Source organism: Peromyscus leucopus, chromosome 9, assembly GCF_004664715.2.
Source record: "Peromyscus leucopus breed LL Stock chromosome 9, UCI_PerLeu_2.1, whole genome shotgun sequence".
Classification (NCBI taxonomy): Eukaryota; Metazoa; Chordata; class Mammalia; order Rodentia; family Cricetidae; genus Peromyscus; species Peromyscus leucopus.
The window spans coordinates 68,235,591-68,259,911 of record NC_051070.1 but is presented as its reverse complement, the minus strand read 5'-3'; the positions used below and the strand labels follow the sequence as shown (position 1 = coordinate 68,259,911).

The following is a 24,321-nucleotide window of genomic DNA, read 5'->3' as shown; positions in this document are numbered from 1 at the left end:
GCCACGCTGAGCATTGTGATAAAACCTCAGAACTTCCTGCCCTGTTCCACCCAGAAGATGAATCATGGTCTAATGCATCCATGCTGCACAGCCCCAGTGAAAAGTCAGCTGGGGGGCTGTCGTCGTTAGCAGATGGGCTGTTCTGGTATCGTATTACTTGGGTTCATTTAGGCATTATTTTACTTCCTAATAGCCACAAAGTCAGGAGTCACGGTGAGTGCACAGGATTCTCCTTCTGACATGTCATCAGATCAGTGGTAGCCTAGGCCTGTGTCACAGTTTGTCTCATTGTGTAAGCACTGTATCATCTCACATCATAGGAAGAAGGGTACAACGAGGCTCTGAAAGAGACAGTAAGGCCAGGCGTGGTGGCCATGCATTTAATCCCGGCACTAGACAGGCAGAAGCAGACAGATCTCTGTAAACAGATCTATGAACAGAGTGCATAGGAAGACTCTGACTCAAGAAAAGAAAGAAAGAAAGGCTGTATACTCACAGCTTCCATCATAGTATGCTGTCATAGTTATTCTCTTACTGTTCTATGTGTTTGCTTGAGATGGGGCCTCTCTACACAGCCCTGGCTGTCCTGGAACCCCCTGTGTAGACCAGCCTGGCCTAAAACATACCAGCTTGCCTCTGCCTTCCAAGAGCTAGAATTAAAGGCATGCACCACGATGCCCGGCTCACTCTCACGTGTTAACCTATTTATTTCAGTCAATGTATGCATGTACATGTCCATGTTCATGTGTGTGCAGGTACATACCCACACATGTGCACACATGGAGGTCATAGGTCAATGTTAGATGTTTTACTCCATTGTTCACCCAATGCTTTAAGACAAGGTCTCTCTCTGAACCGGAACTCACAAATCCAGCTAGACTGAACGCCCAGCAAGCTCCAGGGAGCCTCCTGTCTCCTCTCCAGTGAGCACTCAGATCATAGTCATGCGCCACCTAGCCCGGCTTCTTTTCTTTAACTTGAACGTGTGTGTGTGTGTGTGTGTGTGTGTGTGTGTGTGTGTGTGTGTGTGTGGTGTGTGCACATGCACATGTGGGATCCAGAGGTTGGCGTAGGTGTCTTTGTCTGTTGCTCTCCACCTTACTTTTTGAGACAGGGTCCCTCACTGACCACGAAGTTCGTAAATTGGCTAGACTGGACTAGCCAGTGAACCTGAGATCTTCCTGTCCCTCCCTCAGGACTGGGATTAAAGATGTCTGCCACCAAACCCAGCTTTTTACTTTGGTGCTAGGATCCAAACTCAGTTCTTCATGTTCGCTCAGGACTTTATCATCATCCCGGTCCCCTATTACATTATTATCAATCACTTACTATGACCATTTATAAATCAAATTTTATCATAGATATGAACATGTAAGAAAAATGAAGATGCCTAAAATGCCTTCTACTGTTGTGTTCTCTCTCTCTCTCTCTCTCTCTCTCTCTCTTGAGAGAAGTTTTCTCTGTGTAGCCCTGGCTGTCCTGAAACTTGTTCTCTAGACCAGGCTGGCTTTGAACTCACAGAGATCTGCCTGTCTCTATGTCCAGAGTGCTGGGACTAAAGGCGCCACCATGCCCAGAGCTAATGCTGTGTTTTCAAGTATCCAACAGGGTTAGTAACTCTCTCAGATAAGTAGGGACTGTTCTCAACACTAACCAATCTGTGAGATATCCAAGAGATAAACCAAGATTGTCCCTAAGAGGGAGAAAAAAAAAAAAAAAAAAACAGAGCGGGGGCAAGGCTGGTCACACCCTGCCCCCTGGTTGTACTGTTTGGACACAGTGCCATCTGGTGGAGCAGGCTGAGGTTGGGGAGCAGGCTGAGGTTGGGGAGCAGGCTGAGGTCGGGGGAGCAAGCAATAGTCATGCAGGAAAATCCTAAGGCATGCCCTTACTTTGTCTCCCTGAAGCCGGAAAGGAAATGGTGGGCAAGAAGAGTTGAAGAAATGCAGGACTTGCTAGGTGTGGTGCTACACGCTTTCATCCCAGCACTCCGGAGGCAAGGCTAGCCGGTTCTACACAGCAAACCTGGGCCAGCCGGGGCCATACAGTGAGAAACCATGCCCAAAATAAAAAAGAGTGAGGGATCATTCATTCTTTCACCCAGTCATCCTTCACCAACTGATTTTCATGGGAGGACACTGGTAGGGGACAGATAGAATTGAGACTCGGTTTATTTAGATTTTTCTTTCTACAAAACAGAGAAAGGGCAGGCAAGGAGGGAGGTGGAGGTGATAACTCCTGATAGCTAGAGGCCAGATTAGGAATTGTAGGCCTAAGCCTAGTCTAAGATTCTTAGGAGTCATCTTTTCCCATTTGTCTTTTGAGAGCGGGTCTAGCTAACAATAAACCTAGAAAATAGTATATTATAGGAATACAGTGAAAAAAAAAACCCTTGGCAATTAGAGTCAGAAAGACCTGGAGCCAAGTTCCATTTCTCCTGCCAATCAGCTATGTGACTTTGAGCAAATGACTTAAGCTTCAGTGTATACATCCACAAGATAAAGTTATTGCGGACTAAATGAGACTTGCAGGCAGAACCAGAACCTAGCTAGCACCTACTATCACGCCATGAATATCAATCCTTTCTCTTAACTCTCCAAAGTGATTCTATACACACAAAAGACACATGGGGCCTGGAAAAGCACAGTGCCAGGAAATGCCTTGGGAGCTACCACATAAAGCCAGGTGAAAGGGGAGCCCTACACTCAAGTGTGGTATGGATAGATTTAAGAGTGAATTGGGCAGAACAGTTCTACAGGTCCTGGTGTCTCGTTAGCCATGGAAGATTAGAAAAAAAATACTGTAGTCTAATTCAGGAACTCTCTGGGGCAACTTGCTAGATGATGGTACCATTCTCTGAGATAGAGAACCACGGGAGCTGGAGAGCTTGTGAACAAGATGATGACCTTCAGAAAGTCAACCAAGCTGATGCCACTGTGAACAGCCTGAGCCCTAAAATACAGTCAAGGAGTAAGTGGGTGATGGCAAGGTGACTATGAACAGGGTTTTTTTTTTCCCCTTTTTTTATTTTATTTTATTTTATTTTACAATACCATTCAGTTCTACATATCAGCCACGGGTTCCCCTATTCTCCCCCCTCCCACACCCTCCTCTTACCCCCAGCCTACCCCCCATTGCCACCTCCTCCAGGGCAAAGCCTCCCCCGAGGACTGCGATCAACTTGGTAGACTCAGTCCAGGCAGGTCCAGTCCCTTCCTCCCAGACTAAGCCAAGTGTCCCTGCATAAGCTCCAGGTTTGAAACAGCCAACTCATGCAATGAGCACAGGACTTGGTCCCACTGCCTAGTTGCCTCCCAAACTGATCAAGCCAATCAACTGTCTCACCTATTCAGAGGGCCTGATCCAGCTGGGGGCCCCTCAGCCTTTGGTTCATAGTTCATGTGTTTCCATTCATTTGGCTATTTTTTTTCAATAATTGAGTAAAACTGAAATTTATTATAAGCCACAGTCATCCTAGGGACCTCCATGCTATATATATAGCCTCCATGGTTCTATGGGTTGTGGTCTGATTGTTCTTTATTTTATATCTAGAATCCACTTATGAGTGAGTACATACCATGACTGTCTTTCTGGGTTTGGGTTACCTCACTCAGGATGATTTTTTCTAGTTCCATCCATTTGCCTGCAAATTTCATGCTTTCATTGTTTTTCTCTGCTGAGTAGTACTCCATTGTGTATATGTACCACATTTTTTTCATCCATTCTTCCGTTGATGGGCATCTAGGTTGTTTCCAGGTTCTGGCTATTACAAATAGTGCTGCTATGAACATAGCTGAGCATGTATCTTTATGGTATGAATCAGCATTCCTTGGGTATATGCCCAAGAGTGGGATGGCTGGGTCTTGAGGCAGTTCGATTCCTAATTTTCTGAGAAATCGCCATACTGATTTCCACAGTGGTTGTACACATTTACATTCCCACCAACAGTGGAGGAGTGTTCCCTTTGCTCCACATCCTCTCCAACATTGACTGTCATTGGTGTTTTTGATCGTAGCCATTCTGACAGGTGTAAGGTGGTGTCTCAGAGTCATGAACAGGGTTTTGATGCAGGGACTATGGGGCGGGGCATGGGGGTGGGAGTGGTAAAAGTCTACATACATGAAATTAAATGCAGATTAAAGCCTGAATGGGAAGCACTGAGGACCAGCTACAGACCACCATTAGAGGCCACTATACCCCAGCACAAAACTTTGAGGAGTCAAAAAAAAAAAAAATCAAGATTATTTTTAATGAAACTGGCAGAATCCACTTAAAATTACCTTAAGTTAGAGAACAAATGTATTCATTCTTGTCACAAGAACATCAGCTTTCTGCTCCACCTAGAAACAGCCACACATCGGTAGAAAGAGAAAGAGAGAGAGAGAGAGAGAGAGAGAGAGAGAGAGAGAGAGAGAAAGAAGGAAAGAAACAGCCACATCTCCTCCATGAAGTGCTAGCCTGATGCCTGAGATGTGATAGTAAAGGGTATAAAGAATGGATTTGGCTGTACTAGGGCCTAGTCACCAAGACTGCCTTCAACTCCAGCAGAGTAGGTATTGATGACATCAGTGACCCCTTCATTGTCCTCAACTGTGTGTGGTCTTCATGTCCCAGTATGATTATACCCATGGCAAGTTCCATGGTCCCGTCCAGGATGAGAATGGGAAATTTGTCTTTAATCTTGCAGGAGTTAGATCCCGCCAACATCAAATGGGTGGATGCTGGTGCCAAGTATGCGGTGGGGTCTACTGGTGTCTTCACCGTCGGGAAGAAGGGTGTGGCCCACTTGAGGATAGAGCCACAAGGGTCATCATCTCTGCCCTTTGTGCTAATTCCTCTTGGGATGGGTGTGAACCATGAGAGGCACAACAACTCAAGTTTGTCAGCAACGCCTCGTGTACCACAGACTGCTCGGCAACCTCCAGGCCCAAGCCAAGGTCATCCATGAAAACAGTTCAGTGTCATCAAGGGACTTAGGACCACAGTCCATGCTGTGACTGTCACCCAGAAGACCTTGGCTGCTCCCCACCCCTGGGAAATCATGGTGTAATGGCCATGAGGCTGCCCAATACATCATTCCTGCGTTTCTTTCTTTCTTTCTTTCTTTCTTTTTTTTTTAAAGATTTATTTGTTTATTATGTATACAGTGTTCTCCCTGCATGCGTCCTTGCAGGCCAGAAGAGAGCACCAGGTCTCATTACAGGTGGTTGTGAGCCACCATGTGGTTGTTGGGAATTGAACTCAGGACCTCTGGAAGAGCAGCCAGTGCTCTTAACCACTGAGCCATCTCTCCAGCCCCATTCCTGCGTTTCTGATGCTGCCAAAGCTGTGGACAAAGATCATCCCAGAGTTAAACAGGGAGCTCATTAACATGTCCTCTGTGTTCCTACTCCCCCTGTTTGTCCTGGATCTGACCTGCTGCCTGGAGAAAACTGCCATTTAGGAAACACCAAGAAGGTGGTGGCCAAGTGGTGGTGGCGCACACCTTTAATCCCAGCACTAGGGAGGCAGAGCCAGGCTGATCTCTGTGAGTTCGAAGCCAGCCTGGGCTACAGTGTGAGTTCCAGGAAAGGCAGAAAGCTATACACAGAGAAACCCTGTCTCAAAAAAAAAGCTAATCCCAGCACTAGGGAGGCAGAAGCAGTTGGATCTCCATGCATTCAAGGCTAGCTTGGTCTACATAGTGAGTTCCAGGACTACATAGAGAAACCCTGACTCAGGAATAAGTAAATAAATAGGTAGATATAAATAAGAAATAAGAAGGTGGTAAAGCAGGCATTGGAGGGCCCCCTAAAGGGCATCCTGGGCTTATCTGGGGACAAGGCTGTTTCCTGAGACTCTAACAGCAACATCCGTTCTATGTTTGATAGTGGGTCCAGCATTGTTCGCAACAACCACTTTGTCAAGGTCATGTCCAGGTATGACAAGGAATTTGGCTACAGCAACAGAGTGGTGGACCTCATGGTCCACATGGCCTCTAAGGAGTAAGAAACTCTGGACCACCTGCCCCAGCATGAACAGGATAGGAAGAGAGAACCCTTCAGCTGCTGAGGAGACCCTGCCTCAACTCAGTCCCCTGCACACAGAGCATCTACCCTCAGTTCCCATCCCAGAACCTCAGAAGAAGTGGGGACTTAAGAAGGATTTAACAGGGCTGGAGAGATGGCTCAGCAGTTAAGAGCACTGGCTGCTCTTCCAAAGGATCCGGGTTCAATTCCCAGCACTCACATGACAGCACACAACTGTCTGTAACTCCAGTTCCAGGGGACCTGGTATCCTCACATAGACATATATAAAACCCAAATATACATAAGTAAAATAAATAAATATTTATTTATTAATAAGTAAATAAATCTTTTTTTTTTTTTAAAGAAGCCTTTAGGCTATCTCAGTAAAGTCCACTGTGGGGGTTAGGGAAAATCGACTGATCTTTATCTCCCATCCCTGCTTCTGTCTCAGGCAGGCTTTGCGGTACCAGCTGACATCCAACAGAACCCAGTTTATATTCTCCCAACTCAGCAATCCAGCAGAAAATGACCTCATTTCCAAAGTTTACAGAAAAAGTCTCAGACAGGGATCTCATGTCCCCATCTCTGAGCATCCGGATTGCTCTGGTCGGAGGGTGGGCCACACACATTGGCCCTAAGAGAAGCGAGGGCAGATCCACGTGACCTGATGGGTCGCCAAAGGAGAGCCAAAGCGCTGTTACCAGAAAGAGGATTCTGTGCAGCTGGTCACCTTAGAAGTGTTGAGTTTCAAGTGCTTCAGCATTTGGATTGTAGATACCCAGGGTCTCAAGATGGAATGTCAAGTTAAGAAATTACTCAAGGACTTTATGATAGTGGCAAGATGAGGGCAGATAGATATGTTTCTTAGGATTGGGGGAGGGGAGGACCAAAGAAATGTCCCTGGACCTGAAAGATCCCACCCATGGTGCTAGAGAAAACTTCCTTGATAAAAAGCAAGACAAGCTGGGCGCTGGCGCATGCCTTTAATCCCAGCGGAGGCAGAGCCAGATGGATCTCTATGAGTTCGCGGTCACCCTGATCTATAGAGCAAGATCCAGGACAGGCACCAAAACTACACAGAGAAATCCTGTCTCAAAAAAAAAAAAAAAAAGCAAGACAAGGACAATTGTTTGTTTTCGTTTTTATTTGAGGACTAAGGAAAACTTAGCTTTGGGCCCCTGCAAAAAAAAAAAAAAAAAAAAAAAAAAAGCCTAATGCTAGGAGTGCTCTAGAAAGGCAAAGCCAGTCCCCGAGGTTTTAGACATCTAGTTATTCTGGGCTCCCGCTCCTGGTCTCATCCTTCATTCTTAGCTTGTTTTGACATTCGATGTGTCTTGCTTGCTATCTCTAAGGAGCAACAGCCTTCAAAGTTACATCAGTAGCCCTGCAGCGTGGCGGGTCGTGGGGCGGGGCCTCGGAGTGGGCGGGTCCAAGGTGAACTCGAGCCTCCAATGAGGAGAGCAGGCTTGCGGGAATGATGACTGTGGGGCGGAAGCTTCACCGAGCTGGTGCCCGGAGCCCTGGCCAGTGAGCGGGCCCACAGATGGGCGAGAGAACCAGCTAGGTTCCGCCCCGGCGCCTGCCCGCCTCCTTTTTAAGCGCCTCCCGCCCAACCTCAAGCTCCCTCTGGCTTTGCCACGCTCCTTCCTTCCCCGCCTTCCTTGTCTCCCCCGACTGCGCTGGTTCCTGTGGCCACCCCGCAGCGCCAGCCCAGGTGCCATGGCAGCTATGTACCTCCCCAGCCTGCGGTGAGTGACCCATAGCCCGGGGCCCACTCCGTGCTCCTCCATCGGAGCTGCCTCCGCTTGTTTCTCATCCTAGGAAGAGAGCTGGCAGGGCGGCTGTTGACCAGCCTGGGTCTCACGGGGATGCGTCCCCCACCCCACCCCCTATCTCCAGCCACGCGAGCTCTCCCAGCCTCTGCTCTCCTACCCCTCCCTCCCTCCCGGCTTGTGCTGTCTTCTGTCTGCCGCTCTCAACCTCCCCCCCCCCTTCCCCTTTGCCTTCCCGAGCCCTGTCTCTGCAAATCTTTTACTTACCAGATGTAATTCTTTCAGACTGGGGCTCCCAGTCCACCCCTCAATGCTGTGAGGAGCGGTAAGGCCCTGAGGCCAAAGGGCTTGTGTTGAGCCTTAGGGAGCCCAAGCTCAAAGCTCCCGAAAGAAGGTAGAAGGTAAACATCATTCGCTGCCTCCCGAGAATGGAACCTGGCAGGAAGCCTAGTGGAGCCTCGGGGACCTGGGGACTGGGGAGGAAGGGAGGGAAGAAAGGAAGATGGGAGAAGGGGGGCAAATTGCCTTCTTTTTAACTTGGCTGACTTCTTCCCCTAGCAGGTCCTGGGCCCCAGGCTTGCCCTGGCTGGTTGCCCTCCGGCCATACAAGCGGGTCTCTCCTCTGTGTGTCCCCTTCTCCAGGGTCTTTGACACCGAGCCTAAAGCGACTCCTTATCTCTCCCACGCAGATTTTACTTGGCCAGTTTATGGAGTGGTCTGTGAAGGATAGTGAGACCTCCCTCTGAGAGGCTCGCAGGAGGATGGGGGTGGCACTGGAGGAAGCCGTGCTTCATATAAGACAACGGGAGACAGGTTTCAAGGGAGAGCAGCTTTCAGGGCTGTGCTTTTAAAATTAATTTCTCAGGGAAACATTCCTGGACAGAAAAAGGTACAAGGAGCCCTGCTTTGCTGGGCCCCCAACCCCCTAGGGCCACACGAAGCATGCTGCCCTTCCTGTCGTCTGGAAAACACGCCACCCAGGCCCAAACGCCACCCACATCCAAGAGCTCCATATTCTTCCTTCCCAGGCATATAGCCTGTGGTCTGAGTTTCCTGTCCTCTCGTGTTCTGACCTACCACCAACCACTAAAGTTCTGTAGGCATTCGGCCTCTCAGACGAGCCAAGGAGTGCACAGGCTCAAGTCATCGAGGTCTACTGTGGGTTTCTGGCAGGTGAGGCCTTGCATATGAGGAGGGAAACTACCTCTTGGCCTTTGCTATCTTGGGTCCAGACCAATCACAACAGACCCTACTATCTTCCAGGAGCATAACAGAACAAACAATACAGAAACCCTGCCCTTCTGAAAATCTAGGCAAGGACCCCTGGCAGTGACATTCGTTATTCTTATCAGCCTTTCACTTAACGTTAAAAAATACTTAACTAAGCTGGGCAGCGGTGGCGCACACCTTTGATCCCAGCACTTGGGAAGCAGAGGCAGGCGGATCTCTGTGAGTTCAAGGCCAGCCTGGGCTACAAAGTGAGTTCCAGGGCTGTTACACAGAGAAACCTTATCTCAAAAAAACCAAAATAAAATAACAAAAACTTAATTAGCCAATCATTGTTGACCCAGGTGAACAAATGCACTATCTGAACCCTCAACATCAACTGTCTTTATGCAAGAATCCTAATCTGAAAACCAGGCATTGGAAGAGGGCTCTAAAAACTACCCTTTGTCGAGACATTTACACCAAGGAAAAGATAAAAATAACTGACATTTTAACACAAAAACTGTGACTGAAAAGAACACTGGTGAGGATTTTTAAAATAGCCTTAGGAAGCTCTCATCTGGGCAGTTCCTTGACGCTCGGGCCACGAGGCACCTGCTTTTTCTACAGCAGACGTAGTAAAACAGGGCATGGACCACCCGTGCAGTATCAGCATGCATGCTTCTACAGCCAGGTGTGTGCTTTTATGTTTATTTGACCACCTCTTTCCTGGCCAGGAGACACATACCTCATAAAGGCCACAGATGCAGGTAGTCTGAGCTCATTCCACATACCAACCGTATGTAACCCGGTTGTCCTGGTGCCTGCAATATGCTTTATTAGTGCCTTCCAGAGCCCAAGCTTCCTGTTCTCCATCCCCCAAAACCTGTCTCCCATGATAGTCACCGGATGGTTGCCTCTCTGTTTTGACTCTTACAGGCTTAGCTGGCATGGGCTGAGGCCCTGGTGCTGGTCACCATGCCGTAGCATCCAGACCCTGCGTGTGCTCAGTGGAGATCTGGGCCAGCTGCCAGCTGGAGTTCGGGACTTTGTGGAGCGCAGTGCCCGTCTGTGCCAACCAGAGGGCATCCACATCTGTGATGGCACTGAGGCTGAGAACACTGCCACCCTGGCCCTGCTGGAACAGCAGGGTCTCATCCGGAAGCTCCCCAAGTATAAGAACTGGTAAGCCTTGAAACTAGCTGCCCCTAAAACAAAGGCTGCTACTTAGGCTGAGGTCTCTTTGGGTTCACCAAGACAAAGATATTTCTAGACAATATCAGTGGAATGAGCCAGAATGGGAGCTTCTTGAGGGGAAGTGGGCTAGGAAGTGAATGCTTTCACATTAAATGAAAAAGTTGATACAAGTTTACAAACGGGAGCTCTTGCTTTTGGGGTGAAAGGACCGACTGCCCCCAAACACACACACTTGATTTAACACTTCATGAAACATACCTCTAGCAGGGGTAGAGGCTCCAAGGCTGGGCCTTGAGGAAACCACCTCTTAACGAGACAAAGCCTAAAGGAACTAAAATGTAGTTGGCTAAGAAAACATAAGGCAAACAGACCTGGAACCAAAGTTGGACTCAAAAAGTGAGTTTCGCCAGGCGATGGTGGCGCACACCTTTAATCCCAGCACTCGGGAGGCAGAGGCAGGCGGATCTCTGTGAGTTCGAGGCCAGCCTGGTCTATATAGTGAGCTCCGGGACTGGTAGAGCTACATGGTGAGACCCTGTCTTGGAAAAAAAAAAAAAAAAACACCATAACCAAAACAAAGTGAGTCTGAAGATAAACGAAATCTATTAGAAACCATTTCCTGGCAACCCTCTCTCTCCCCCAGCTGGCTGGCTCGCACAGATCCCAAGGATGTGGCACGGGTAGAGAGCAAGACGGTGATTGTCACTCCTTCGCAGCGGGACACAGTGCCCCTCCTGGCTGGTGGGGCCCGTGGGCAGCTGGGCAACTGGATGTCGCCGGATGAGTTCCAGCGAGCTGTGGACGAGAGATTCCCAGGATGCATGCAGGGTAACAAGTCAGGGACGCAGAAGCGGGGTACTGGAGCTATGGCTGGGTTTGGAACCCCTCATCCAAGTGGCACCTTCCTCCATAGGCCGTACCATGTATGTGCTTCCATTCAGCATGGGTCCTGTGGGCTCCCCACTGTCCCGCATTGGAGTACAGCTCACTGACTCAGCTTATGTGGTGGCAAGCATGCGTATTATGACCCGCCTGGGAACACCTGTACTTCAGGCCCTGGGAGATGGTGACTTCATCAAGTGTCTGCATTCAGTGGGTCAGCCCCTGACTGGGCATGGTGAGTACCTACCCTATCTAGAGTAGGACACTGAGATCTTCTTGCACTCAGAGGGAGCCCCAATCTTACCCATCCACAGAGAAATTGTGGATGTGAATGATTACTCCCCAAGGCCCAGGGAAGCATTCTGGACTGGTAACACTGTTTGCAGAACAGTTTACACAGGATTCAGAAGTCCGTCTCCATGTCTGATAGAGGCACAGAGTTGATGGGTCCTGGAAAAGGGGGCTTAGCTACCCCTGGACACTGCCCGTGCTTCCAAGTGTCTTTTGGGTCAATCCTTGATCCCTCCAGTCCCTGACACCCTGGTTTCTGATGCCACTACCAGCAGCACTATGACCCCATTGTCTCCAGGGGATCCTGTGAGCCAGTGGCCATGCAATCCGGAAAAAACCCTGATTGGCCACGTGCCAGACCAGCGGGAGATCGTCTCCTTCGGCAGCGGCTATGGTGGTAACTCCTTGCTGGGCAAGAAGTGCTTTGCCCTGCGCATCGCCTCTCGCCTGGCCAGGGATGAGGGCTGGCTGGCAGAGCACATGCTGGTGAGGGCCTGGTGAGGAACTGAGCAGCTGTGGACAGGGGCGGGGTGGCGGTGGTTGGGGAAGCCTTGGCAGTCTGCCTCGGCCTTGCTCCTTCCTGCCGGGTGCCAGGACGGTGAGCCTGAAAGCCTGAAGTGTTAGCTCCAGGCTGCTGAACACTGCTACCCTTGCCCTAGAGAAGGGCGGGACACCCGCTTAGTGAATAAACATTAGTGTCCGTTCCCCGCTCCCTACCCCCTTCCCCGCCTGCTGTCCTTATCCACGCAGACTACACCCTGACTTTTGGTGACTTCATTCTGTCCTCTTTGTCTCCGACACAGATTTTGGGGATCACCAACCCTGCAGGGAAAAAGCGCTATGTGGCGGCCGCCTTCCCCAGTGCCTGTGGCAAAACCAATCTGGCTATGATGCAGCCTGCCTTGCCGGGCTGGAAAGTCGAGTGTGTGGGGGACGACATCGCCTGGATGAGGTTTGACAGTGAAGGTGAGGGCCCTTTTCCTAACAGCCAGCACGGTCCCATACTTCAGTGAGCCCAGCAACCCCAGAAACAAAGCCTTTCTCTATCAGATCTGCGGTCCCAAAAAAGGGGATAGAGTAGGACCTCCTTCAGCCTCACAGCTCAGCTCTTCCTAAGGGCCTTTCCTTTCTTCCACTTTTGGCAGGTCAGCTCCGGGCCATCAACCCTGAGAACGGCTTCTTTGGGGTGGCCCCCGGCACCTCTGCTACCACCAATCCCAATGCCATGGCCACAATCCAGAGTAACACTCTTTTCACCAATGTGGCCGAGACCAGCGATGGCGGTGTGTACTGGGAAGGCATTGACCAGCCTCTTCCACCTGGGGTCACCGTAACCTCCTGGCTGGGAAAGCCCTGGAAACCTGGTATGTGGGGCGAGGAAATTGTGACAGAGGCCCCAGGGCTCGGCACTTTTTTTTTTTTTAAATGTGGGTGTGCATTTTGCCTACAAGTGCCTTACATCATATGCATGCAGTGAACAGGGCAGCAGATCCCCTGGAACTGGAATTACAGAAGGTTATGAGCCACCATGTAGGTGTTGGGAATCGAACCTGTGTCCTTTGCAAAAGCAGCCAGTCTCCAGCCATAGCAACTTTAATCATGAAAACCCTCTACAACCATAGCCTTTTGTAGTTTCCAATACCAGGCAAGATCTCAGTTTGTGTCTCTGGTCCATTAATCATTGTTTGGAGATCTGGGTAATTACTTAACTTCCCTCAAGTTTTCAACAGTTTTTCCCACCAACTGAATGGGTTTTATCATAGTACTTACCTGTTAAGATTATGGGAGGATTAAGTAGTACATAAAAGGAGTTTAACATACTATCAAATACATAGCATTTGTCAATAGTAAATATAAGCTGGGATTGTGGGGGAAGAACTATTTGGAAAACTGTTAGAGAAGGAATTGGGCCGGTAACATGTGACCTATTTGGAGAGACGGAAGCCTGTCTCCTTTGCCACTTGGCTCCTGCGTTCCCCTGCTTCTACCAGTGTCTGAAGTTACCCTACCCTTCCATCCTTCGCTGTAATCCTCTACATGAACTCAGGCTAACACTTGACACCTTCTTGGAGGCTGACTTCCTGACCCTGTCCTTGCTGCGATGCCTCAGAGACCCATCCCTCCCCACACCTTGCACTCCCACCCATCGCTTTTACTGCCTTCTGCAGTTACAGGAAGAGAGGGCACAGCAGAGGAAGGGCTTGTGGTCACTGAAGGCCGAACGTGAGCCTTCCAGACGGCCTAGCAGTCAGCCTCCAAACAAGACCAGCCTTTATTTTCTCTAACACCATCATTAAGGCCCCCTCAGTCTCCCTGCCCACCTGAGAAATCCAAAAACAATAATCTTCCCTACAGGCCAGTTTCCCAACCCTTTCATCAACTCTGAATTCACTGATATAACTGGAGAGTCACATGCCCGTCTTTAGTTCCCAGAACCATAAACACCCTGAACTAGGGGCCTAGGCCGGGAGGTGGCAGGGACAGACTTGTTGACCCATGGCTCCCTCACCCCTACTTGCAGCCTGGCCATCATCCCCCAATGGAGAAAGCACTGGGCCTGTATGGTCCCCCAGCGGTGCTCACCCATGGGCCACTGACTTGGTTCCTAGCTTCTCTCCAATACACCGGAAGGTGCCAGGTGCTCTGGGCTCCTCAGGTTATGTCCCTGACTGAGTTCATGCCCCGACCTACCACTCCGTCGGGGTCTGGGCAGGCCCACAGGAATAACCAAAGTAACGCTAGCTTTAAAATCCATCACTGGGCTAGTAGGATGATTCGGCGTGTTGAAATGCTTAGCACGGAGGTCTGATGACCTGCGTTAGCTCCCTAGGACTTCCACATGCGTGCCATGGCAACACCTACCCCTATCACAATAAAAGAAAATGGATGTGTAATAAAAGCCATTCCTGTTTACATTTTGATAGCTCAGGAGATTGTCTTCCCCGGTTTGTTAATGAAAAGCCAGTTGCTTAAGACATTGACCTGACATTCTTGGTTTTGCTTTAGGCTCGGGAAAATTAGTTAGGGAAATAATAATCCTGTAAATAAAGTTTCTGGGAAGAAAATTATCGTAACTACATGCCAATATCTAATTCTGCTTCCTTAGGTCTTGGTCAATGCCAAGGACCCAAAGTGCCCCGTGAGATCCCAATTCCTCTCTCACTCTTGTCTATTATCCATAGCACCATTATCGATTGATAAATAGCCTGATCTTTGTGGGAAGATGTCCTGGATTCCTTCTTCCTTACCGCACAAGGTTGTAAGTAGCTGAGGAAACCAAAGGAAACCTTGCAAGGGCTGGAGATGGACCTCAGTGGTAGAGGACTTGCCTAGGACCCCGGGTTAAGCCTCAACATCATGAAAGGAAGAAAAACTAAGAGGAAAAAAAATGTATCGCTGTGTGTGCTCACGTATGTCCATGTTGACAATGACATGACTTTGGAAACGATGGCATTTGCGTTCTCTGCCAGGTGACACAGAACCCTGTGCACATCCGAATTCACGCTTTTGCGTCCCGGCTCGCCAGTGTCCCATCATGGACCCAGCCTGGGAAGCACCAGAGGGTGTCCCTATTGATGCCATCGTCTTTGGAGGCCGCAGGCCCAAAGGTAAACAGCATGTGGGCTCTGTTTCTTTGTAGTAAAAAGGTCCAGCTCTGCAGTCAAGCGCCAACCTTCCCGTACTGAAAACTCACAGGACCCCTCACTCTGGACCTCCAGCTGCTGCTGCTGTCTGTCTCCTCCCTTGATGAATGCAAAGTGTGCAGGAGGAGGTGTGGGTCTGAAACTGGAAGAAAGGGGTTGCCTGTAAACCTGCTCATTGGTGTTCCAGGGGTACCGCTGGTGTACGAGGCCTTCAGCTGGCGTCACGGGGTGTTTGTAGGCAGCTCCATGCGCTCTGAGTCCACGGCAGCTGCCGAACACAAAGGTGAATTCACACCCTCCATTGTCCCCTGTCCTGGCCCCCACTCTGGTCCCACCTTGACTCCCTTTCTCCCATCCCTTCTCTTCACTTTCCCTGAAGATTTCAGAACTGTGATCTTTTACCCAGCCTCTGCCAGCTGGACACGGGGTCCCCTTCCCTTCCCCAGAAAGGAAGATTCCTTACCTACCCTCCCCCTTTCTGCCTTAGGAAAGATCATTATGCACGATCCCTTTGCCATGCGGCCTTTTTTCGGCTACAACTTCGGACACTACCTCCAACACTGGCTGAGCATGGAGGGACACAGAGGAGCCCGGCTGCCTCGCATCTTCCATGTCAACTGGTTCCGGCGAGATGAGGCAGGCCGCTTCCTGTGGCCAGGTTTTGGGGAGAATGCTCGTGTGCTAGACTGGATCTGCAGGCGGTTAGAAGGAGAAGACAGTGCCCAGGAGACTCCCATTGGGCTAGTACCAAAGGAAGGAGCCCTGGATCTCAGTGGCCTCAAGGCAATAGACACCATGCAGCTGTTCTCCATCCCCAAGGACTTCTGGGAACAGGAGGTTCGTGATGTTAGGAGCTACCTGACAGAGCAGGTCAACCAGGATCTGCCCAAGGAGGTGTTGGCTGAGCTTGAGGCCCTGGAGGAGCGTGTGCGAAGAATGTGACCTGAGGCTCTAGGGTCGTGTGCAAAGAATATGACCTGAGGCTCTAGGGGCGCGTGCAAAGAATGTTACCCGAGGCTCTAGGCTAGCAAGAACGCAGCACCCCACCTGGGTAGAGAACTCCCAGGCTCTTAGAAAACATGAACAGTTTGACATTAAAACGTCTGAGTGTTGGGAGGCCAGGCCACAGACCTCCTCCCATGCTGTCTGATAAGAGAGTTGCATTTATTTTATACATCTGTGTTGTTCCCAACTTCCCATTTGTCTTGATGCTGGCCCACATAGTAAGAACTTTTAGAAGGCATTATTCTTCTGAAGAATGTAGCCTGGTCTGGTGATGCATGCCTTTAATGCTAGAGGCAGCTCCACCCTGGAGAGTTTGAGACCAGCCTGCCTGGTCTAGATAGCAAGTGCCAGGCGCCAGGGCTACACAGTAAAGACCAATCTTAAAAAGGGAGGCCACAACAGGCTGCTCAGTGGTTAGGGTTAGTTCTCTGTCCCACACAGACATGCAGAAGCCCGTCTTCTCCATTGCTGGTTCTTACACTGGTTTCCTCCCGCTGGACTTAAACCAGGAGCCACACAGTCTTTGCTTGAGACCAGTCAGTGAAGGCAGCTCTGGCATCGATGTGCTGGCTTCCTCCCGCCGGACTTGAACCAGCAGCCACACTTTTTCTTTCACTTGAGACAAAGTCTCATGAAGCCCAGGCTGGTTTCAAACTCACTATGCAGCTAAAGAGCTCCTCTCTCTCCCTACTGGCAAGTGTGCCCCAAGGCCAGCTAGACAAGGCACTTCAGAGCACCATCTGTATGCTAGGCACTGTTCCAAGAACGTTATGGAAGTCCCATTTTACAGCTCAAAACTCAGAGTCGGACTGAGCATAACAGCACATCTTCAGATCCTAACACTTGAAGGCAAGTCACCAAGGCAAGAGAACTGTACACATAGTGACCCTGGCTACAAAGTAAAAAAACCACAAACCAAAGATTATCCAGTGAATGGCCCCACATCTTTGTGCATAGGGGAAGCAGGGGGGTATTTAAAAAAAAAAAAAAAAAAAAAAAAGACCTGAAGTTTAGAGAGGAACATGTTGGAAAAGGTCTGGGGAAAATAGGAAAGGGGAAGTGGATTTGATCAAAAGACCATTGTATACACATGAAATTCTCACATACTAATAAGTAATAAAAATAAGAGGAAAACCTTCAAACAAAATGGAATTCCTGGACAATCCCTGAAAAGAAATAACTGGGTGAGGAAATGCTGAGTGTTCTCCAAGAAACTTCTGGAAAACTGGTCAAGGAAGAAAGGTTTACTAAAGGTCAGAGTGGACCACAAAAAAGAATGCAGCCATGGGATACACTACACATAAAATTACAGCTTGGGAAGGCTGATCATGTCCTAAGTTAGCAGAAGTAAGGCCTAATGTTCTGCTGCACTGAAAGATGACAATATCACACAAGAGCTGAAGGGCGGGCTGTGGTGGCACAGGCCTTTAATCCTAGCCCTCAGGAGGCAGAGGCAGAGACTCAGAGTTCGAGGCCAGCCTGGTTTACAGAGGAAGCTCCAGGACAGCTAGGGGAGAGACCCTGTCCCAGAAGTACAAAAAAAAAAAAAAAAGAACTGAAGGATTTTGAGTGTTTTCTGTTTTTCACCACAAAGAAGGGCAGTTCATCCTAATTTGAACATGACACAGTGCATACATGGATCTAAACGTCACAGGATAAATCATTACCTCAAAGGAAATGGTATGACTTCTAAATATCAGTAAACATACAGTCAGATCCTCATCTTCCTAACTAGCAAGGGGTAAAAACAATGCCTTTTGCACCCAGCGGCTCGATCCTTTCATCTGTAGACCGGCAATGTGCCTCTAGCTCACAGCACTGGGATAACTGAGGCAGTGGAGTACAGCATTCAGACTAGCAGCAACAACACAGTAGGGCAGTTAGCTGTCAGCTGCTCCCGCTCTGCAGTGACTGGAGTTGGCCCTTTAAGTCTGCATTCTGGAGCTGACTCTGCGTTTAAGAGGAAAAGGAGCAGTGAAAAGAAAAATGTAGAAGAGAAATAGATTCAGAACTGGGGCTCCAGATACCTTCTCCGGACTCAAGTACACAGTAGCCTTAAACATGATTTTTGCCAATAAAATTGGACCTCATGTCAGATAAATAGAGCATGATTAAGATATCCTGAGTTTGGGTCTTTGCGTGTTTGGAGTTTGTTTGTATGCTTGTTTTAGACAAGGTGTCCTATGGCCCAGATTGGTGTCCGACCTGATAGAGGAGCTGGCAGTGAATTCCCGATCCTCCTGTGTGTGTGCCACCATGCCCAGCCTTGGCTTTAGCTCCGGCTCCTTCCCTCCTTCCCTTCCTTCCTTTTTTTCATTTTTGTCTTATCTGCCGTACTGAGCATTGAATCCGGGGCCTCAGGAATGCTAGGCAAGTGACCTACCGCGGACTTCTCCCAGGGTTTTGTTTGGTAAGGTAGGTCTCACTGTGCAGCCCTGCCTCCATTAGAACTCTCCATCCTCTGGCCTCCATGCCTAAGGACTGCAATTGCAGGCATGTGCAACCATGCCCAGCGTTGTGTGTATTTCATACGTAGTGAAATCTGTCAACCCACAGGTTTCTCCTGCATTCCTTTCTTTTTTCAAGTTAGCCATTGGAAGAATCTAGACATGGATGTTCAATGCCTGGATTAATTAATATACTAGGAACTGGGAAGCAGACACACTGGGGCTCTGTTTTAAGGGCTGGAGTACATTTTATAAAGGAATGCTTCTCTCAATCTTCCATTTCATTGCCTGTGACAGTTTGTATGAACAGCATCACTGTTGCTTAGTTTCCTTTATTCTCCATCTTTAAAATGACTTAGTCTCCTATTATCTTTTTTTTTTTTTTCTTTTCTGAAACAGGGTCTCACATATCCCAAGCTTGAACTTTCTATGTAGCCAAGAATGACCTCGAATTGCTGGTCCTCCTGCCTCCTATCACCAGAGACAAGCCCAAACTGCCAAGCCAGGATGACGCAGGGCTGGCAAAGCCTCGTGTGCTACGCAAATGCTCTACCAACTAGGCTACATTCTCCTAGCCTATTGCCTTTCAAAAGGATGGCCAGTTAGTTAAAACAGCACACACAATGAACTTCTAGATTTAAACACTGCATTGCATTTAGTAAATTATATTACTAATGCTCAAATCCTCCCACCTTCGCTGATGGAAACTTGACCGAGTCATTTAAGCAGGGTCCTGATAGTTCCTGCCTGTTTCTCTGCTGTACATGGATTATCGTACAAACATCTTGTATATTTTATGCCCCAAACCTGGAATCAACCAGCCCTCTAAGAACCTGGAGTCTTTCAGTAGGAAACAATATTATAAAGCTACAAGTGCCCAAACGTGGTGGCACACACCTGTAACCTCAGACAAGGACAATGGAGAGGTTAAGGCCAGCCTAACACTATAACCCTGACATGGTCTCAGATTCCTAGGTGCTGGGATTACAGGTGCCAGCCACCATACCCAGCTCTGATTGTCTCAAAAAAGACAGTAGGGCTGGCAAGACCGCTCAGTGGGTGCAGATGCCTGCTGCCAAGCCTAATGACCTGAGTTCAATCCTTAAGACCCGCACAGCTGGAGAGAACCAACTCTCCTCTCCACATTCACATGCCCCCACACACCACACATCCATGCACAGGTGCACATAATAAAACTTGTAAAAACAGAAAATAAAACATACCTTAGTTTTCTGCTGTAGTCCTACACTTAGGTGCCTCCTGACCTGGTGGGAAGAAGTACAGACTGTGGGGAGAACCAGCCATGACATCAGAGGAGGATTTTTTCTTTTTCGTTGGAGTGAAATGTTTCTCACCATAACGGGTTTTTTTCTTTTTAACACAAACTATGTATCCCTGGCTGCCTCAAACTCAAAACCCTCCTGCCTTAGTTTCCTAAACACTGGGATTACAGACTGTGCCAGCATGTTCTCTGTGTGTTGACATGGTAGCTCCTTGTCTGCAGGCATATTTGCAACAGTTGACGTGTAGGTTAACAGACACATGGGTGACAGTCTTCCCAAAGCTGACTAAATTTCAGTGGTCTCTCCCTTTTTTGATTAAGCATTCTTTTGTGTTCACGTTCACGGATCCCTCATTCTTTCTAGACCTTTCCAGTGATAAGAAAGAAAGATAAGGGCTGGAGAGATGGCTCAGAGGTTAAGAGCACTGACTGCTCTTCCAGAGGTCCTGAGTTCAATTCCCAGCAACCACTTGGTGGCTCACAACCATCTGTAATGAGATCTGGTGCCCTCTTCTGGCCTGCAGTCATATATGCTGTATACATAATAAATAAATAAATCTCTTTAAAAACAAGAGAAAGATAAAACACCTGTATTGGTTAGTTTTCTATTGCTGTGATAAAACACCATGACAAGGCAACCTACAGAAGAATTTATTTGGGCTCCCAGTTCCAGAAGGATAAGAGTCCAGGACTGGGGGAGGGGGCCAGAGACATGGCTCAGACATTAAGTGTACTTGCTGCTCTTGCAGAAGACCCAGATTCAAGTCCCACCACCCCCATGGTAGTTCACAATCATCCATAACTCCATTTCCCAGAGATCCTATTCTTCTTCTGATCTCAGTGGACATGAAGCACATATGTGGTGTATATACATATATGCAGGCACAATACTCAGACATAAAATTAAATGCATAAATGTTTAGCCTGATGGTGGTAGTGGCGGAGGCGTGCCTTTAATCCCAGCACTCAGGAGACAGAGACAGACAGATTTCTAAATTCAAGGCCAGCAGGGTCTACAGAGCGAGTTCCAGGACACCCCAAGCTACATAGCACTGTGAGACTATCTTGGAAAAAAAATAAAATTTAAAAAACCATGTTGGCGGCAGAGTGGAGGCATGGTAGCTGGAGCAGGAAGCTGAGAGCTCACATCTTGAACAGGAAGCAGGAAGCAGAGGTTGGAAAGTGGGGACGGCATGGGCTTTGAAACCTCCAATTTTTGGAATCTCAAGAGCCAGCGCCCAGTGACTCACCTCCTCCAGGGCCACACCTTCTAAACCTACCCGAACAGTTTCACCACCCGGGGACCAAGTGTTCAGATAACAGAGACTACGGGGGACATGGATCATTCAAACTACCACAGCACTTCATAATCTCATATTACTGTTCAGAATGAGGGTTACAAGCTGATCAGGTGGTGTCCACCTGTAACTGCAGCCACTGGAACCATGAGGGGGAAGGCTGCAAGTTCAGGGCCACCCTGGGCTGCCATCCTCTGGGAGACCTTGTCTCAAATCCAAAAGTCAAAAAAGAGAACTAGTTCAGTTGTAGAATACTTGCCTAGGGTGTGCAAAGCCCTGGGTTCAAACCCCAGAACCAAACACACACTAAAATAGGGTTACAGGTTTTACTTCTATAAAACAAAACACGCACGCACGCTGTGTGTGTGTGTGTGTGTGTGTGTGTGTGTGAGAGAGAGAGAGAGAGAGAGAGAGAGAGAGAGAGAGAGAGAGAGAAGAGAGGATTTTTTTTTTCTATGTGTATGGCTGGTTGGCCTGCAGGTATATCTGGGTACATATGCATCAGAACTGGAGTTACAGATGGTTGTGAGCTGCGACATGGGTGCTGGGATCAAACCTGGGTCCCCCAATAGAACAGCCGGGGCACTTAATCACTGAGCCATCTATCTAGCCCTTCCCTGCAAAACCTAATTGTTAAGGACCTAAGATAACTGAGAATGTAACTCAATCAGTAGAATGCTTTCCTGGCATTCATGAAGCCCTGGGGTCAATATAAGTTCTATATAAAACTGAGTATGGCGGTATACATACCGCCCAGAACTCACATATGAGAGGCAGGGAGATCAAGTTCAGTTATCCTCAGATATATAGTGAGTTACAAATCAGCCTAGGCTACATGAGATGCTGTCTCCAAAAATAAATAAATAAAATAAAAATAAAGGACCTAAGACATGAGAGTGTTAGAATATCTCATCATATCCAATTACTCTCTAATAAGCACATTTTAAAGTCCCTGGATAAATTACCACATTTCTCCCCTTCCATCTTACACAGAAAATGCTTCTTATAGTATATCAACACTTGTGTGGGTACCAGTCACCTCAGAAGACTGAACTCATCTCAGGTACCCCGGAGGTACTCATCCTGCGGAGGAGCTCCTGTTGAAACCACAGAGCAGCTGTGTGACCATGCCCACCATGAAAACTTGCTGTCCTCTCCTCCACAGACCAGGTCGCCCTCTAGTGGAGCTACACAAGGACAAAAACAAAACAAAACAAACCAAGGCCAACCCTGGCGGAAGAGGAAGTGAATCAACTGATATTTACTAATTAGCAGACTTGGTCTTAACTGAAAAACCCTCCCTGTGGCTAAACTGACTCAGTGTAGCTGGGGAAAGCAGAAGCTGCTCGGGTTCAAAGCACTTTACAAACTCACCCAGCACTGACCGGCCAAGGGTGTGTCAAAACCACCTTCTCCTGGGGGGGCCACCACTCCCGGCCATATATACATAATTTATTTACTGTTGACCTTCCTCCTCCTTCGATTTTGCTTAGACCTGGTCATAGTGCAACTCTGTCATCAAAATGGGTGGGAGAGACTGGGCAGATGGCCCTGTCGATAAAGTATGAGCAGGGGCACCTGAATTCAGATCCTCAGCACCCACCTAAAATAATCCAGCAATGTTCAGGTCACGTGTCTAAAATCCTGGAGCTAAGGGAGCAGACAGAAGAGTTCCTTGGGCTTGCTGGCTAGCCAGCATGGCCAATCAGCCAGCTACAGGTTCAGGGAGAGGCTCTGACTCAAAAAATAAGTTGGTTAAGAAAAAGAAAAAAAAAACCAGGCGGATCTCTGTGAGTTCGAGGCCAGCCTGGGCTACCAAGTGAGTTCCAGGAAAGGCGCAAAGCTACACAGAGAAACCCTGTCTCGAAAAACCAAAAAAAAAAAAAAAAAAAAAAAAAAAAAAAGAAAAAGAAAAAAAAAAAACATGAAAGTAGGAGGGGGCTTGTAGGGGGGACATCAGAGGGAGGGCGAGCAGCTCAAGTGAATGTGATCAAGATACACTGTATACACCCAGCGGTGGTGGTACACGCCTTTAATCCCAGCACTCAGGAAGCAGGCGGATCTCTGTGAGTTCGAGGCCAGCCTGGGCTACAGCTCGAGATCCAGGAAAGGCGCAAAACTACACAGAGAAATCCTGTCTTGAAAAAAAAAAAAAGATACACTGTATACATGTATGAAATCATCAAAAAAAAATAATAAAAGATAGTCTAAAATAAATAAGTTAGAAATTTTATTAAGGAAGACACCAGACATCCATTTCAGGCCTCTATACCAACTGGTACACACATGCACATCCACCGGAACACACCTGAGCACACAAACACACCACACCCATACACCCACACATACACACAGAGAGGTAGTTAAGAGAATAAATTTGACAGATCTCTGTTCTGGACCTTAGGTATTATAATTGTATTAATCATAATTTTCTGTTCATGTTACACCTTGGTTATTATGTATAAGATCCTGTCTACTTTATTAACCACATAATGACCTTGGTTTTTAAAAAATTCATATTTACTTGAATTCATATTACATTATTAGGTGGGTGTGGGTGACTAGGGCAGTATATATGTGGAGTTCAGAGAACAACTTATGGGAGTTCATTCTCTCTCCTACGAGTGAGTCCCAGGGACTGAACTCAAGTCATAAGACTTAGTAGTAAGCCCCTTTACCCGGCAAGCTGAACCACCTCACCGGCCCAAACTGGTTATTTTTATACTTTATGACGAACTGCAGCAGTCAGCCTGGTTTTGTTTTGTGTATGTGTGCTGGTGATTGAAACCAATGTATAACCAATGCCAGGCAAGCGCTCTCCCACAGACATATTCCTAACCCATTATAAAATTCATTTCAGTGGCTACCTGGTATTTTCCTATCTGTACAATGCTGACCATAATTTATTTAACCAACCTTTTATTGTATATTTGGATTTCTTTTGTTTCCAGTGTTCCACTATTACCAGTAACCGTTAAGCAGAACATAAATCTTTATGCAGGTCCTAGGTTGATTACTACAGTACCACTAGGTCAAAGTTCACGGCTGTTAGAGCCGGCTAGGGCCAGTCAAGATAAGGCATCTCTCAGATCAGAGACATTCTAAAAAGGTGCACAAGTAGAAAGGCACTTACAGGCACATTTGTTAGCAGAAAACAAAAAAACAAGGTTAGTAAAAAGACAATCCGGTTGGGAAGTCTATATTTGAAGTAACAAAAAAAGGAAAAAAATCACTGGTCAGCTCTTAGGAACGCAATACTGTTAAGAGGAGAGGTGAGCAGATCAGTGAG

At 48.0% G+C, this 24,321-nt stretch overlaps 1 protein-coding gene and 1 pseudogene across 2 annotated transcripts; both read left to right on the top strand.

Annotated features, from left to right (window-relative positions):
* Window positions 1–4,088: 4,088 nt before the first annotated feature.
* LOC119088444 lies at window positions 4,089–5,988 on the top strand (annotated as a pseudogene).
* A 1,502-nt stretch (window positions 5,989–7,490) lies between these two features.
* On the top strand, window positions 7,491–17,026 carry Pck2 (phosphoenolpyruvate carboxykinase 2, mitochondrial). Of its 2 annotated transcripts, XM_037208520.1 has the most exons (11): window positions 7,491–7,756; window positions 8,066–8,181; window positions 9,926–10,171; window positions 10,827–11,011; window positions 11,097–11,300; window positions 11,655–11,842; window positions 12,160–12,322; window positions 12,502–12,720; window positions 14,827–14,964; window positions 15,188–15,283; window positions 15,488–15,950. In XM_037208520.1, the coding sequence occupies exons 4-11, from the start codon at window positions 10,954–10,956 to the stop codon at window positions 15,940–15,942; spliced, it is 1,521 nt and encodes a 506-aa protein (XP_037064415.1). In that variant the 5' UTR covers window positions 7,491–7,756; window positions 8,066–8,181; window positions 9,926–10,171; window positions 10,827–10,953; the 3' UTR covers window positions 15,943–15,950. The 2 variants fall into 2 exon arrangements, with proteins under 2 accessions (XP_037064415.1, XP_028748034.1); XM_028892201.2 differs by lacking the exon at window positions 8,066–8,181 and having other exon boundaries at window positions 7,641–7,756; window positions 15,488–17,026.
* The last annotated feature ends 7,295 nt before the right edge of the window (window positions 17,027–24,321 follow it).

Bases quoted from the DNA above. Each gene is read 5' to 3' on its own strand.
- Pck2 (XM_028892201.2), top strand. From the start codon at position 7,728: ATGGCAGCTATGTACCTCCCCAGCCTGCG. The intron at 7,757-9,925 runs GTGAGTGACCCA...TGACTCTTACAG, and splicing joins ATGTACCTCCCCAGCCTGCG to GCTTAGCTGGCATGGGCTGA. The intron at 15,284-15,487 runs GTGAATTCACAC...TTTCTGCCTTAG, and splicing joins GGCAGCTGCCGAACACAAAG to GAAAGATCATTATGCACGAT.